This window comes from Dermacentor andersoni, chromosome 2 (genome assembly GCF_023375885.2).
Source record: "Dermacentor andersoni chromosome 2, qqDerAnde1_hic_scaffold, whole genome shotgun sequence".
In the NCBI taxonomy this organism is placed as follows: domain Eukaryota; kingdom Metazoa; phylum Arthropoda; class Arachnida; order Ixodida; family Ixodidae; genus Dermacentor; species Dermacentor andersoni.
Genome location: NC_092815.1, coordinates 158235993 through 158248332, shown reverse-complemented (window position 1 = coordinate 158248332; position 12340 = coordinate 158235993). Strand labels below are relative to the sequence as shown.

The following is a 12340-nucleotide window of genomic DNA, read 5'->3' as shown; positions in this document are numbered from 1 at the left end:
CACTTCAACACTGCTCTTTTCAGAAATTTTTTCATAACTTTCTCCCATAAAATGTGTGATGTCCACAATGACACTGTTACGTTGTGCCCGCTGGTTAATATATGCTACTACTACCAAGGGATCATTTTTAGGTTTTACACAGTTTTGAGTAATTGCCTGCGGCAGATAACGTAATTCTAGTCCTTGAGCTGGATTATTCAAATTATTACTTGCACAAAAAAATCAATACACATGTTCATATCATAAAAAATAATTCCCCAATCATTTATGGCACATATTCCAATTTATAAATTACATCTGGTGAATTTGAAGGCAGTACACAAATAAGCGTTCAGGATGACACCAGTTTCAATATATTCATTGGCCAAATGTGAAACGAAATACATGGGCATACCAGTTACTTCTGTGTTTCAGTGCATAGAAGAGCACTTTGTTAAAAAAAAGGTAAGGGGAACAACAGTGCACTTTTACTGCGAGTTTGATGACAAATATCTCGAAACCTGTGCAATCCTCAAAATTTGTTCCCAAGTGCATACCCCTTGCAAACTCACCTGCTACAATTCATAAGAGAAAAAGGGCTACCGAGCTCCACCTTCAAAGCAAGCAAGCACTGGATTTATCGCTACATGTGCCATGCTGGATTTTCCTAATGCCGCCAAACTTCGTTTTTGCAAAAGCTGCCAGAATCGTTAGAAGAGCTACTTGTGGCTTTCCAGCGCCATGTTATTTCGCTGCGCAAGTCCAAGAACAATTGTCCAGTTACACAATGTCCAATGTCCATTGTCCAGAACAATGTCCAGTTAGGGCAAATCGGCAATGCTGACCAAATGCTGGTTTATCTGGACATGCCATCGCCCCTCATTGTGCATGAAAAGGGCTCTAAACAAGTTCATGTCCGGTCCACTGGCAACGAGAAAACGCAAGTTACCGTCATGTTGTCGTGCACGGCAGACGGATGCAAGCTCCCGCCCTATGTCATCTTCAAGCGCAAGACAGTGCCTAAAGGTGAGGAGCGGCCAAAAAATGTGGTTGTGAGATGCCATGAGAAAGGCTGGATGAACGAGAATCTTGTGCTCGACTGGATAAAGTCAGTCTGGTGTAGGTGGCCCGGAGCACTGTTGCCGTCCCGTCCATCCTCGTGCTGGACGCATTTCGTTGCCATTTGGCGGACTCAGTGAAGAGGCTGTTGTGCGAATCGGGCACTGAACTCGTCGTTATCCCGGGTGGGATGACGTCTCAGCTGCAGCCTTTAAATGTTTGCGTGAGCAAGCCGTTCAAGGATGCGGTCAAGCAGTGTTACACAGATTATATGTGCTCAGGTGAGCCTGCAGTGACGCCGACCGGGCGGCTGAAGTGAGCTTCGCCAGCCACGCTGTGCAAGTGGATTTTGGATGCATGGGCCAGCATACCAGAGGACCTTGTGCGTCACGTATTCAAGAAGTGCGGCTTCTCGAACGCGTTCGATGGGCACAGAGGATGGGTACCTGTATGTCCAACAAGGAACTACCCGAAGAGAGTGCAGCAGAGGAAGACAGCGATTGAAGTGCGGAGTGCAGTATAAATAAATGTTCCCCTCGAGTTTTCCTAACTCATATTATATGCGGATAAAACTTTATTTTCCATTTCGCATCCCAAAAATTTCACCTCGTACTATCGTATTATATGTGGGCTTTTACGGTATAACCTCAATATAATAGTGTGTTTGTATGCAATTTCAATGTAACGAAAAAGAATGTCGAGACAATAAATGGAAACTTCGGCGGACGCAGATGGTTACTTGATAGAATTACAAGTGGCTGCTTGCAAACGCACCTTTCAAACTGCACGCAGCGTGGCAAGAATGACCGCCAAAGTGGAGCCGCATCATGTTCGGTATAAAGTCCAAGTGTGATAAGATCCTATCTTGGCCCGCACACTTCGTGCTTTATGTGCAAGTGAAAATGTGCGAGGGTGAGACAAGAAAGATGGTGGCTTCACGAGTACCGCCTTTCCGCACAAGCAAAGAGGGGGAGGAGAGCTCGCTTGTGGTAATGCGATCAAGAGTGCGCGAAGGGTGGGTGCAAGTTGACATTTCGCGATTTCTGGTGCGCATCTTGGTCGTGGCTGCACATGACTGTAACCGCGGCTGAGTGCGTACGCAGCCGCGCACCTTGGTTTAGAAGTAATCTGCCACATGTGCAAAGAGAGGGCGTGCCGAGACGGCGTGGCATCATGCTAGCTGTCTTCCCGCGCGTTTAGTATAGGAAGTTGCGTAATCTCGAGTTCCAGTGACTCGTTGGAGCTAGAGGCAGACGAAGCATTCGCTCCCCGCTGCCGGCGCTTTTCATGATAGCGTCGTCTCAGTGAGGGCGATGCTATCAACTGCGGGGGCGGAGTGCACACGAAAGCGTGGCTGGCTTGGCTTAATTCGTACCGCCAAGAAGATAATAGTTGACGTACGCGGCATGAAACCGTATCAATCGTCGTCTACTCCCAAATTCATCAAAATAAATTGCTTTCTCATCCAAATTTGCTTTTTTCGATTGCCCGATAATTCAGAAAACTCTGTGGCCCCTTTCCTCGTAAAAAAAATTGATCGGCGACTGTACTTATTTGCATAAAAGGTTGAATTTCAACAAAAAGAAGTTTCGATATAATGAAGTAAATTGCTGATTTTACCTACTTCATTACATCAAGGTTTAAATGTACTACAGTTCTTGTTCACGACTTGGCACCGCAAACACAGTGTGTGCCTTTGTGGCATGTGCTCTCTGGCTGACGGCCCTGGCACTGCAAAACGGCAAACCTTGTATATGTGCACCCCTGTGACACGGGCCAACCACTGACAACAAAAAGTTGGTTTGGAAAGGCGAAGTATTGATTGTGATAACGAATTATTAGACTGCTTTAAGAAGTAAGGTTAGTAGTTTTATGAGATGTATGAACTTGTGTAAACATTGGCTTACTAAAAATTAAGCACAGTGTCGCATGCACACGGGCAAACAGGAATACATCTAACTCGATGACCGCGGACACTCCCTGCCGATACGCTGGTGTGATGAAGAGCATCAGAATTTTCCTCTGTGCTGCCTCTCGCTTCAACTTGAACTAGATGTGCGAGAACACAGTGCACACAACACCATCAGCTATCTCGTGTCGGCTAGCCTTCGAACCCACCGCAGATTACCTTCAAAATAGGTGCCCAGTCGTGCCATACCAAGCCGCGGCCAGAGTAGAAGCAAAAACGCGTGCTCCCCTGCTCCCCCTCCTAGTGTGCGCACATCTCCTTGCCCCCCCCCTGTGTGCTCGAAAAGTCGGCGTGTACTCTCTCTGCCTTCTTCCGTTGTGCACACGAGCAGGCACCGCTGCACCAAGCCACTATGCTTCTTGACATCCTCGCAACATGCTTTCCCTCGCACCTACAACATATGGTGCGCACCACAATCGTATCACACTTGGACTTTATGCAGAGACTTGTGGCAAAGGCTGTTGAAATGAGGATGTTCAAGTCAATATAGAAGGTGCTGTCTTTAGTAGGAATAATCGATGAGGTACCCATTTGAATACATTCGAAAAATGATAAATTCTGGGAAGAGAACCTCGATCTAGAGTTGCTACGATGTGATGAGTAAGCAACGGAAGCTGTCGGGAATTATTTCAAAATCTATGTTGGCAGGAGAAAAAGAAAGGGCATTTGAATGAACGTATGGGACTGAGTTAAAGTACATTACATGCCCTAAAGGTTTGCACGGGATACTGCTAAAAGAAATAAATTGATAATTGAGAGGAGAATGTGTGTTCCTGGATCTACACAGTGACATTACATTCCCAGCCCTCCAATCTGATGGCAGCCCGCTACATTCAGTGGACTGTGGGAAGAGGTATGATGGGAAAACTGAAGAGTAAACTTTTTTGTTTTTCAGAAACGTCAATTAATTTAGCTATTCGCAAAGTTGACTACAATTGCATCTATAGGAAAGAAATCGGAATTACTCAGCTGCAGTGTTACAATGACAGCTGACTGATTAGTCGCACTCAAGTAAACATCATTCACAATAGTACAACCATTTACTGTATTTACTTGATTCTAACATGCCCTCGATTGTAGCGCGCAACCATTTTCCATCACCAAAAAAAAAAGGAATAAAAATAAAAACCTTGATAGTAACACACACCTGTTTTCCATGACCAAAAAAAAAAAGAAAAAGAACACAATACCGTGCATCTCTTGCTTTCATATAGAAATACTATTTTCTCTTATTTGGAAAAAACAGATTTATTCTCTATACACTAAAGTTGCGATAAATAAAAACATAAATAGAAGCGGTGTACCTTGCCGCCAAAATTTTCACTGCGCCGGCACGAGCCGCATGGGGCGATAGGTTATCGCTATCAAATAACTCGTTATCGCTATTAACAGACCAAAGCATTTCATCCTCGGTGCCGTCCATGGCATTCTAAATCCCGCACTTTTTAAAGGCCTTGTTGACCATGGCAGACGGGATCGTGCATCATGCATCTTTCACCCATCCGACGAAGTCCTGCAGAAGAGGCACACTTCATTTTATTGGCAGGTGCGAATTCGTGGCAGCCACTGACAAGCCATTCAGTGTAGAGTGCCCCAATTCTATCTTTCACTGGTTTCTTGAAACAAACATCAAGTGCCTGGAGCTGCGATGTCATGCCGTCAAGGTCGGTGTTGCATGCAGCCAGCTTGTCCTTGATGCAGTGGTCAAGGTGGCACCTGAACGCATTCAGCACAAGCATCCCATGCAGACCCAAACTGCCGCCGGGTCTCTTCCACCAAATGTTATCAATCCAGACAGCGACCAAGTCCGTGGTCATCCAACCTTTTTCATTTGCGTGCACAATTACGCCACTCGAAAACACGAATCCTTTCGGGAGCGTCTTCTGTCTGAAGATAAGATACGGGGGCAGCTTGTGCCCGTCCACAGTGCAACAAAGCATGGCGGTGACTCTAGTTTTTTTGTGGCTGGAAGACAAAACGTGCACTTGCTTCGACCCCTTCTTTTCAACAGTTGTGGTGGCAGGCATGTCAAAGTAGAGCGGCATCTGATCGGCATTTCCAATCTGTCCTAAGTGGTACCTGTTTCTATAGCGCAACTTCAAAACGTACTGCCAAAAACTGCAATTTCTCTTCATATTCTTCGGGCAATTATTGACATATTGCTGTCCGCCTTCGAAGAGAAAAGCCTTTTCTTTTCATAAGATATGATAGCCAGCACCTGCTTGCTTTGAAGTCACTCCGCATTAGCCCTTTCTATAGGGCTAACTGCATCGTCCGTACTTTCAGCAGATCGGTCATCACAGGCTGCTGTGCCACTTGCTGCTCTTGCACGTATTCCGGGAGCAGCTCTTCTATTTCAGCGAAGTGGCCCTGCTTGGTTCCACTGAAACCCTTCCTTGTTGCTTTGCTGGCGAAAATATTCTTCTTCTGTTTGTGCCAGTCCCACATGCAATTTTTGGGAACTCCAAACGCCCGTGATGCGGCCTGATTTCCACCAGTCTCTGTGCATATAACTTTCCTTTTAAATGTAGCATCATGGTGGACTCAGCGCGTCTTCGCAGTCGGCACTAGCATGCTGATTGAATAAACGCAGAAAACGGGAAGACAGGCAGTAGACTACAACATGGAGGTATGCACATGGAGGAAGCTACGGCAGCTAGGCTAGAAGCGCGTACGAGGCGGCCATTTTTCGAATGCCGATGGTGATATGGTAACGGGGATTTAGGGTCGTACTCAATTCTAACGTGCATGCAATTTTTGGTCCCGTTTTATTGAAAAAAGGTGCGGATTAGATTCGAGTAAGTACGGTATCACTGTGCAGCACATGTATAGCATAGTCAACAAGAGAAATGGCATGGTTATTTATGGTTTTAATAATGTTCCAAAACTCTGAAGGCTTGATGGAAAGAGAAGGGAGTGCACTCCCCCAGAAAAATTTGTTAGCGTGTTTGATAGCTATGCGTACGAGCACAAATATCTCGATATGCACATCAACATGCAATGTTGTTGGTGCATATTGCTAAATGAAGTTTTTTTTTCTTCTTTTTTTTTTTACAGTAACCTTTTCAATGCGTTGTTAAACCAAGGTGCCTGTTGTTTGCGTAAAATTTTTTGTAGTGGTATTCCGTTCCACTGTACAAATAAAGATTGTAGGAATGCAGTGGTCAGCTCCTCATTGACTTGCATAATCTGCCTTTTTTGTAATTTGTGAACATCTTTGTTCTTGATGGCTGACATGTGTAACTTGTTATAACGAAATGAATAAAGCTGTAGTCACTTATGCCAGGCATGTGTGAAATTGAGTGTACGAGACCAAGTTCAGTTGTTAAAATGAGATCAAGAATGTTAGCCAATGCAGGACCAATCCTAGTAGGTTAGGAAACAAGTGTAGTGAAGTTAGTCTAAGCACAAAGCAGTGAAAGATGATGTGTAAAGTAATGTCTCAGATACAACTGTGGCATGTCAGGAGCAGATAATTATAGGCAGTATAATATTACCCCGAGAAAAATAATAGTGAGCGCGGGAACTGTGATACTACATTGTTCAGCATGTCATGTAATTTTTCACAGAAATTCAAAGCAGCATTTGGTGGGTGGTAGTATGGGCAAAATAATCTTTTTTTTGTGAGGGTTAAAGAAATACAAATACAAACACAAACACAAATTCCCAACCTTATTTGGTTGCAACCATATGCAGTACAAAACAATTGGCTACGGCAATAAGCACGCTGCCATTATGTACGTCACACCGACCGCAGTGATAAATCATGTAATTTTTTTCACATTCAGAAAGCTCGGAGCTATCAGTTCTTGACAATAACCAGGTTTCAGTAAGTAGAACCACGTTGGTCGAGCGTGCATGTAAAATTCGCAACAGAGCTTCACATTTATTAACAGTGCTTCTGATATTGGCAAATAAAAAAGAATGTCTCTGTGAGTAGTGCAGTTTTTAACTAGGATAATGGCCAATTGGAAGAAACCAGTGTAGAGGCAGTAGATGCATCAGTCATAACAGTATCATTGCCATCATACCTGGTGGTGCCAATCAAATTTCTCATCCTGTATCTCCCTGTTGAGCGTTCTTTTATTTTGTGCGTTTGGATTGATCCTCATACTACAATGCTGTCCTTGGCAGCCCCCCATTGACTCGATAGACCTGCGGCAGTGCATCACCAAGGAGGTGTCACGCCTGCCCCGGACTGAGTGCGCCCGGGCCCACACCTTCGAGCTGGTTGTTGTGGAGCCCCTCAGTAACAGGCACCGTGACACCCTGACCACCACCCGGCATGCCACAGTGGCACTCACGAGGTAGGCGTAGTACCCACTGCCCTTTGGCAAGACTCTTCCTGCACTGCAATACTCTCAACTGCCATGTGAAATTTCAAAAAATTGATGAGAAGTGCAGATTTTTCAAAACAAGCATTCATTTTCCCTTCTTTTTCTAAAATATGTGATACCAGGAATGCCTATAGTGCTATTGCTCTTGTTAAAAAAAAAATAAGGAAAGACATTGGGACATTGTGTAATATTTAGTCATGTCAAAATTGCAAGGTAGTGCAGCCTTTGTCATGACAAGCTAACTTGTCATTGTCGTTAAGGGACCTGATAGTGAAACTGTGATTGCTTAGTTACGCTTAAAAAAAAATTAAAAAATTGTGTTAAGGTTACGATTGTGCAGACTAAAGTATATTGAAGTGGCTTCAAGTGCCAAATTGAACACAGTACAATCTAGCTTGATTAAATGGAAATCAAGAGAAAACTTTTCCATAAAAAAATTTGCTCACTTGTGCAAATTTGTCTGATCACGACCCAGTATACAGTCAGGCTTCTTTGTTATCTTCTTATCCCGCTCTGAGGCATGGTCTTTGGGGCATACAGTGATAGCTACGAGGACATCATCGCTTGAGTACTTTTCTAAACATTGGCATGACCTCCAGAACATGCAACGATACTTCTGCAGAGGCTGTTGCTTTATACTTTTCTGAACACACAAGAAATTTGAACAGCTTGGCCAGCTTTCGCTAAAATGACAGTCTAAATATCACGATGGCTGCCACTTCCCTTTTCGCTAACATTGGCTTGCTGACATTAAAGCTATTGTAGTGGAGTGACTGCATTTCATGCTTCCACTTCATGACTGTTAATTATTGTATACTATTATTCATAGTGTTGAGGTCATAGAACACCTTTAAGGTAGCTTCTGCTACATTGTTGTTCATACACGTAGTAAGCAGAAGTTCCAGATGTCACTTCTTTTCCATTGTGTTTCTCGGAGAGGGAGGCCTCTTGCCGTGCAGTCGGTTTAATTTTATGCAGTGCAGGTCTCTTCACATATTATACTGTTTCAGTCAGCTGCACAACATATTTGGTAAAGTTGAGTGAAGTGCCAGAAAGAAGGGCATTCTTTTGTGGTATTCACACGCTGCACACACTTGCATGCAAATCAATTGACCATTGAGACCTTCTGCATTTGTGAACCACAGTGAAATGTAGCCTTCTTTGTTTAGTAATGCACTTTAACTTGGCATGTACCTATTACTACTTCTGTACAATACTGGCATATGAAAGAGATGTTGGTGGACACACATGAATTGGCCAGAACTTGGGTCACTGCGTTCTATTGACGTGGGCATAATTTTTAGTGCACTGAGTAACTCTGTTCTGCATATGTGGTGCTGTAATAGGTGCCATTGGTAACACAATAATTGCGAACGGTTTTCTTTTTCTTTGGCATTTTAATTAGGTGATTTGTGTAACACAAGAATGTTTCTAACAAGTCAAGGTTGAATGTGCTGCTGCAACATGTCACCACTTCTGTTCTCATCGTAGTCTTTGTTATTATGGTATAATAAGGTAACAGTAATGCATACATCAAGCTAAAACAGTAGTCAGTGACAGGCCTAAAGTGTAGAACAGACCCCCACCCACACACTTACGAAAATGAGTAGCACATCCTCTCCATCCCTATGTAGTCCCACATATAGTGTAGGCACGAAGGAGAGCCTTCCAGGCTTTCAGAAGCAATGAAGACGTCTCAGTCAAATGTGGCGTGCACAAGCAGCCAGTATAGGTAAGTGAAGTCTAACGTTTGATGCAGCCCGTCTGGCTGGGAATACATATTGAAGTGTGAAAAGATTTTCAATTATCTTGGTCAGTGTATCTTTTCAAACTTCAATATATTTAGGAAAGTCTAGGGACAAAGACAGAGCAACCGCACAAGCAATAATAGGGGATGGGGGGGAGGGGGGTATTTGAAATCTTAATAAAATAATTGTCCCAACCTCCCATCTGAAGAACCTTCTTCTCAACTCCCTGGCCGATCTGAGGCGCGGGAACAGGTGTGTGCCACAGCCAAAGTGATGAGTTACTGAATTCCGAGTCGATCTCATGGAGGAAGTAAATAAACTAAGGTGGAGCATCACGTCACGCGGCCAGCCTTTGTAAACCAACCCTTGTGAGGGCCATGCCCATCGCTTTCTCTCTCGAAAAGTCAGCTGATCATGTGACCACGGCAGACTCTACCCAGTGTGCTTAGTTCCTGGTAGGTTTTGGTTGATGTGCACTTGTTTGGGTACTCTGCCAATTACTATAAGCGCATTTTCTCCTGATATACTTGTGCATTGGTTATCTAATGCAGTGAACACATTCAACATCTTTGTTGCAATGTGCTCGTGCGGCAGTCGCACATTGCTGTAGTAGTCATTTTTGGAAGGGCACGTGCTGAGTGTGGCTGGCGCGACAGCAGAAAACATTAAAACTTGCCATGATATGATCATGAGTTGGGACAACTTCTTCTGGCTTTAATTTTAACCCCCAATGCTCCCTCCTTGTTCTTTCCTTCCTCCATGGTCAATCCTTCTCAGACATGAACATCATTTATATCGAACAAACGGTCCCCGCCCTTCCTTTGGATGTGGCAATTCAGCACATCGCAGTGCCTGAGCATGGTAATACTAGTGGATATGAGCATTAGCAGGAGAGGTAGAAGTTGAAGAGAAGTTGAAGGCATCAGTGACTGCTGCATTTATGTCTTTCCTTTACAGGAAACATACATTATTTGACATGTCGCTGCCTGGTGTCGGTAGTCTTCTTAGTACTTGCATATGAAAGGAATTTTGTGGGCTTGGTGCAAAAAGTATCTGTTCAATTCCTTGAATATTGTGCACATTGCAACAGTGTAAGTTATATGGGAGCACTACTAATAAACCTGTGATGGAGTGGTGACATACAAATTGGATTATCTCAGCTTTGTGGTACTGGTACACCTTGTGATAATGATACTACCTTGAGATAGAACAAATTTAATGCCCAGCTTATTGCAGTGACCAGTGAGGCCACCGGTCAAGTATGTCTTGACATACTTTATCTTTTTGCCAGGTGTTGCTGTGACAGTGTGGTTGGAATAATGCTGCTTCAAAAGCACCACTACTGCTGCTGTAGGAATTACAGTAGCGAGCAGGCTGAACTCTGACATTATCTAGTACTTTTATTTTTTTCCAACCTGCTTTGATAGGAAATACTTGCATGTTCCGGAGATTGGCGCTGGTTTGCTGAGGAAAAATCTTGTTTATCTTGCAGGCACCGGCTGTCTGCAGACAGCAAAGATGATCTGAATGCTTGGTGTACAGCCTTCAACCGAGTGCTGAGCTGCATTCGTAAATGGGACCCTGAAGCGTACAAAGCCATGGATGTCAAGCAGTTCGTGTGACTTCTATATTCTTCCAGCATCAGCTTACACAGCTCGTGGTACTACTCCGGATGCGCATATGCAATAATGCCTCAACTGAGTTCTTTTTTTTCTGTTGTGTGTGCTGTATTCAGCGCTTCTGTACATATCCCAGTAACTTTCTTGTCAAGCTATTCACTAGCAATGTTTTAGTGCTTGTACAGTTAGCCAAATTCTTCTCGCTTTTCCATAGATATGTAGCAATAAGATAACTTTTATATAATTGAGTGGCTTTTCTTTACATCGTGTTATCACGTAGTCATATACTATTGTAGGCCTGCAGGAGGACTGTGTTAGTACTGTAGCTGCAACAAAATAGCTTACCACATCATTTTGTGGGTTAAGATTATTGCATCATGCATGGCAAAGTGACTTAAGTACTGAGTGGGCGAGAATGGACCTTTAATTTTGGACAGAATCATATGTGGAAAATGAAAGGCTATGGTAACTAACCACCTGTCTGAAACCAGTTACAGGATCGTTGCTCAAACATAACTGTGCTGAAAATCTACTTCCTTGATCAAGTGCCAAACTGAAGGACCAATTAAAGCAAGCATTTGTCTTTTGTCATTATGTGGTGACTGTCCATTGCCTCTGACATTCTGTGTAACAATACTATAAAGCAAGCTGCAAAGTAACAAGTTTTTTGTGACTCAGCCTTTTCATCTAGGCGTTTGTGCATGCTGTCAATTCTTCAATTCCTTTTGTTGCATAGGCAAAAATATCTGGCTTGTTTCTGCCAGATTCAAAATAAATTCCTACCTAATTAAAGGGTCCCTAAACAGGCTGGGCATCTTTGATAATTTGCAGCCCGCGAGCCAAGAAGACCACCAGCCTTCTCGTCTCGCACTCGTATGCTTGCCCTTGCACCCACAGCAGATCATAAGACGATCAACATATGTGGGTTGCTCATTTTTCTCCCACTTGGACTCCTTGCACTTTGACTCAAGGCAGCATGGCGGCAGCTACAAAAGTGCACCTTGAGTGTTCATATAATTGCTATTGCAATAATTCGCACATGGCCTTTTCCAAGAATTTACAGAGGCAATGTCAGCGAAGGCCCTCTTCGTGTATGGCTACCGTGCACACTGTTCCAGCTGCAGTGCATTGCCATTTGGCAGGTCCATTCTATTTGCCTGCACCACTGTTAACCAGCTCACGGTGGTTCACGAGAAGTTCAGAAATTGTGCAGTTCAATTTCTGCTGCACAGGCACAACATGACACTTGAAATGAATGCCAAGGTACAGATGCAGTGCAGGCGTTAGGTTTTGTCTGCCCAATGTGCACAAAGTGCACAAGTTTGAGTGGTCCTGAACTGCTGGTGTGATTGGCTCCTGAGGTGTAAGTACACCTGTGCCTGCGTAGACACGGCAGACGCACGTAAGCGTGGCTTCAACGATGTGTGCGGCCGTAAGCTGCATCGTCTGCTGCGATGCTGCTTTGCACCTGTGCGCATGCACCAAGTCAGCACCGACAGTAGAGAGGGTGAAGTAACATCTTGTACCAGCCCTGCACCTTTTGAAACGAACAGCAGGGTTTAGAGCACGTCATTGATGCACCAGTGAAATGAATGGCAGAGTGCAGCACCTCGTGAAGGGTCATGCAGG

At 44.1% G+C, this 12340-nt stretch overlaps 1 protein-coding gene across 4 annotated transcripts in view; it reads left to right on the top strand.

Moving 5' to 3' along the window:
- LOC126540547 (uncharacterized) overlaps positions 1 to 11302 on the top strand; it is a 73764-nt gene extending 62462 nt beyond the window's left edge. For all 4 annotated transcript variants that reach the window (XM_055076110.2, XM_055076109.2, XM_050187380.3 and 1 more), the window contains 2 exons: positions 7142 to 7314; positions 10585 to 11302. In XM_055076110.2, the coding sequence (XP_054932085.1) occupies positions 7142 to 7314; positions 10585 to 10714 (303 nt within the window). In that variant the 3' untranslated portion in view covers positions 10715 to 11302. The remainder of the gene's footprint in view (positions 1 to 7141; positions 7315 to 10584) is intronic.
- The last annotated feature ends 1038 nt before the right edge of the window (positions 11303 to 12340 follow it).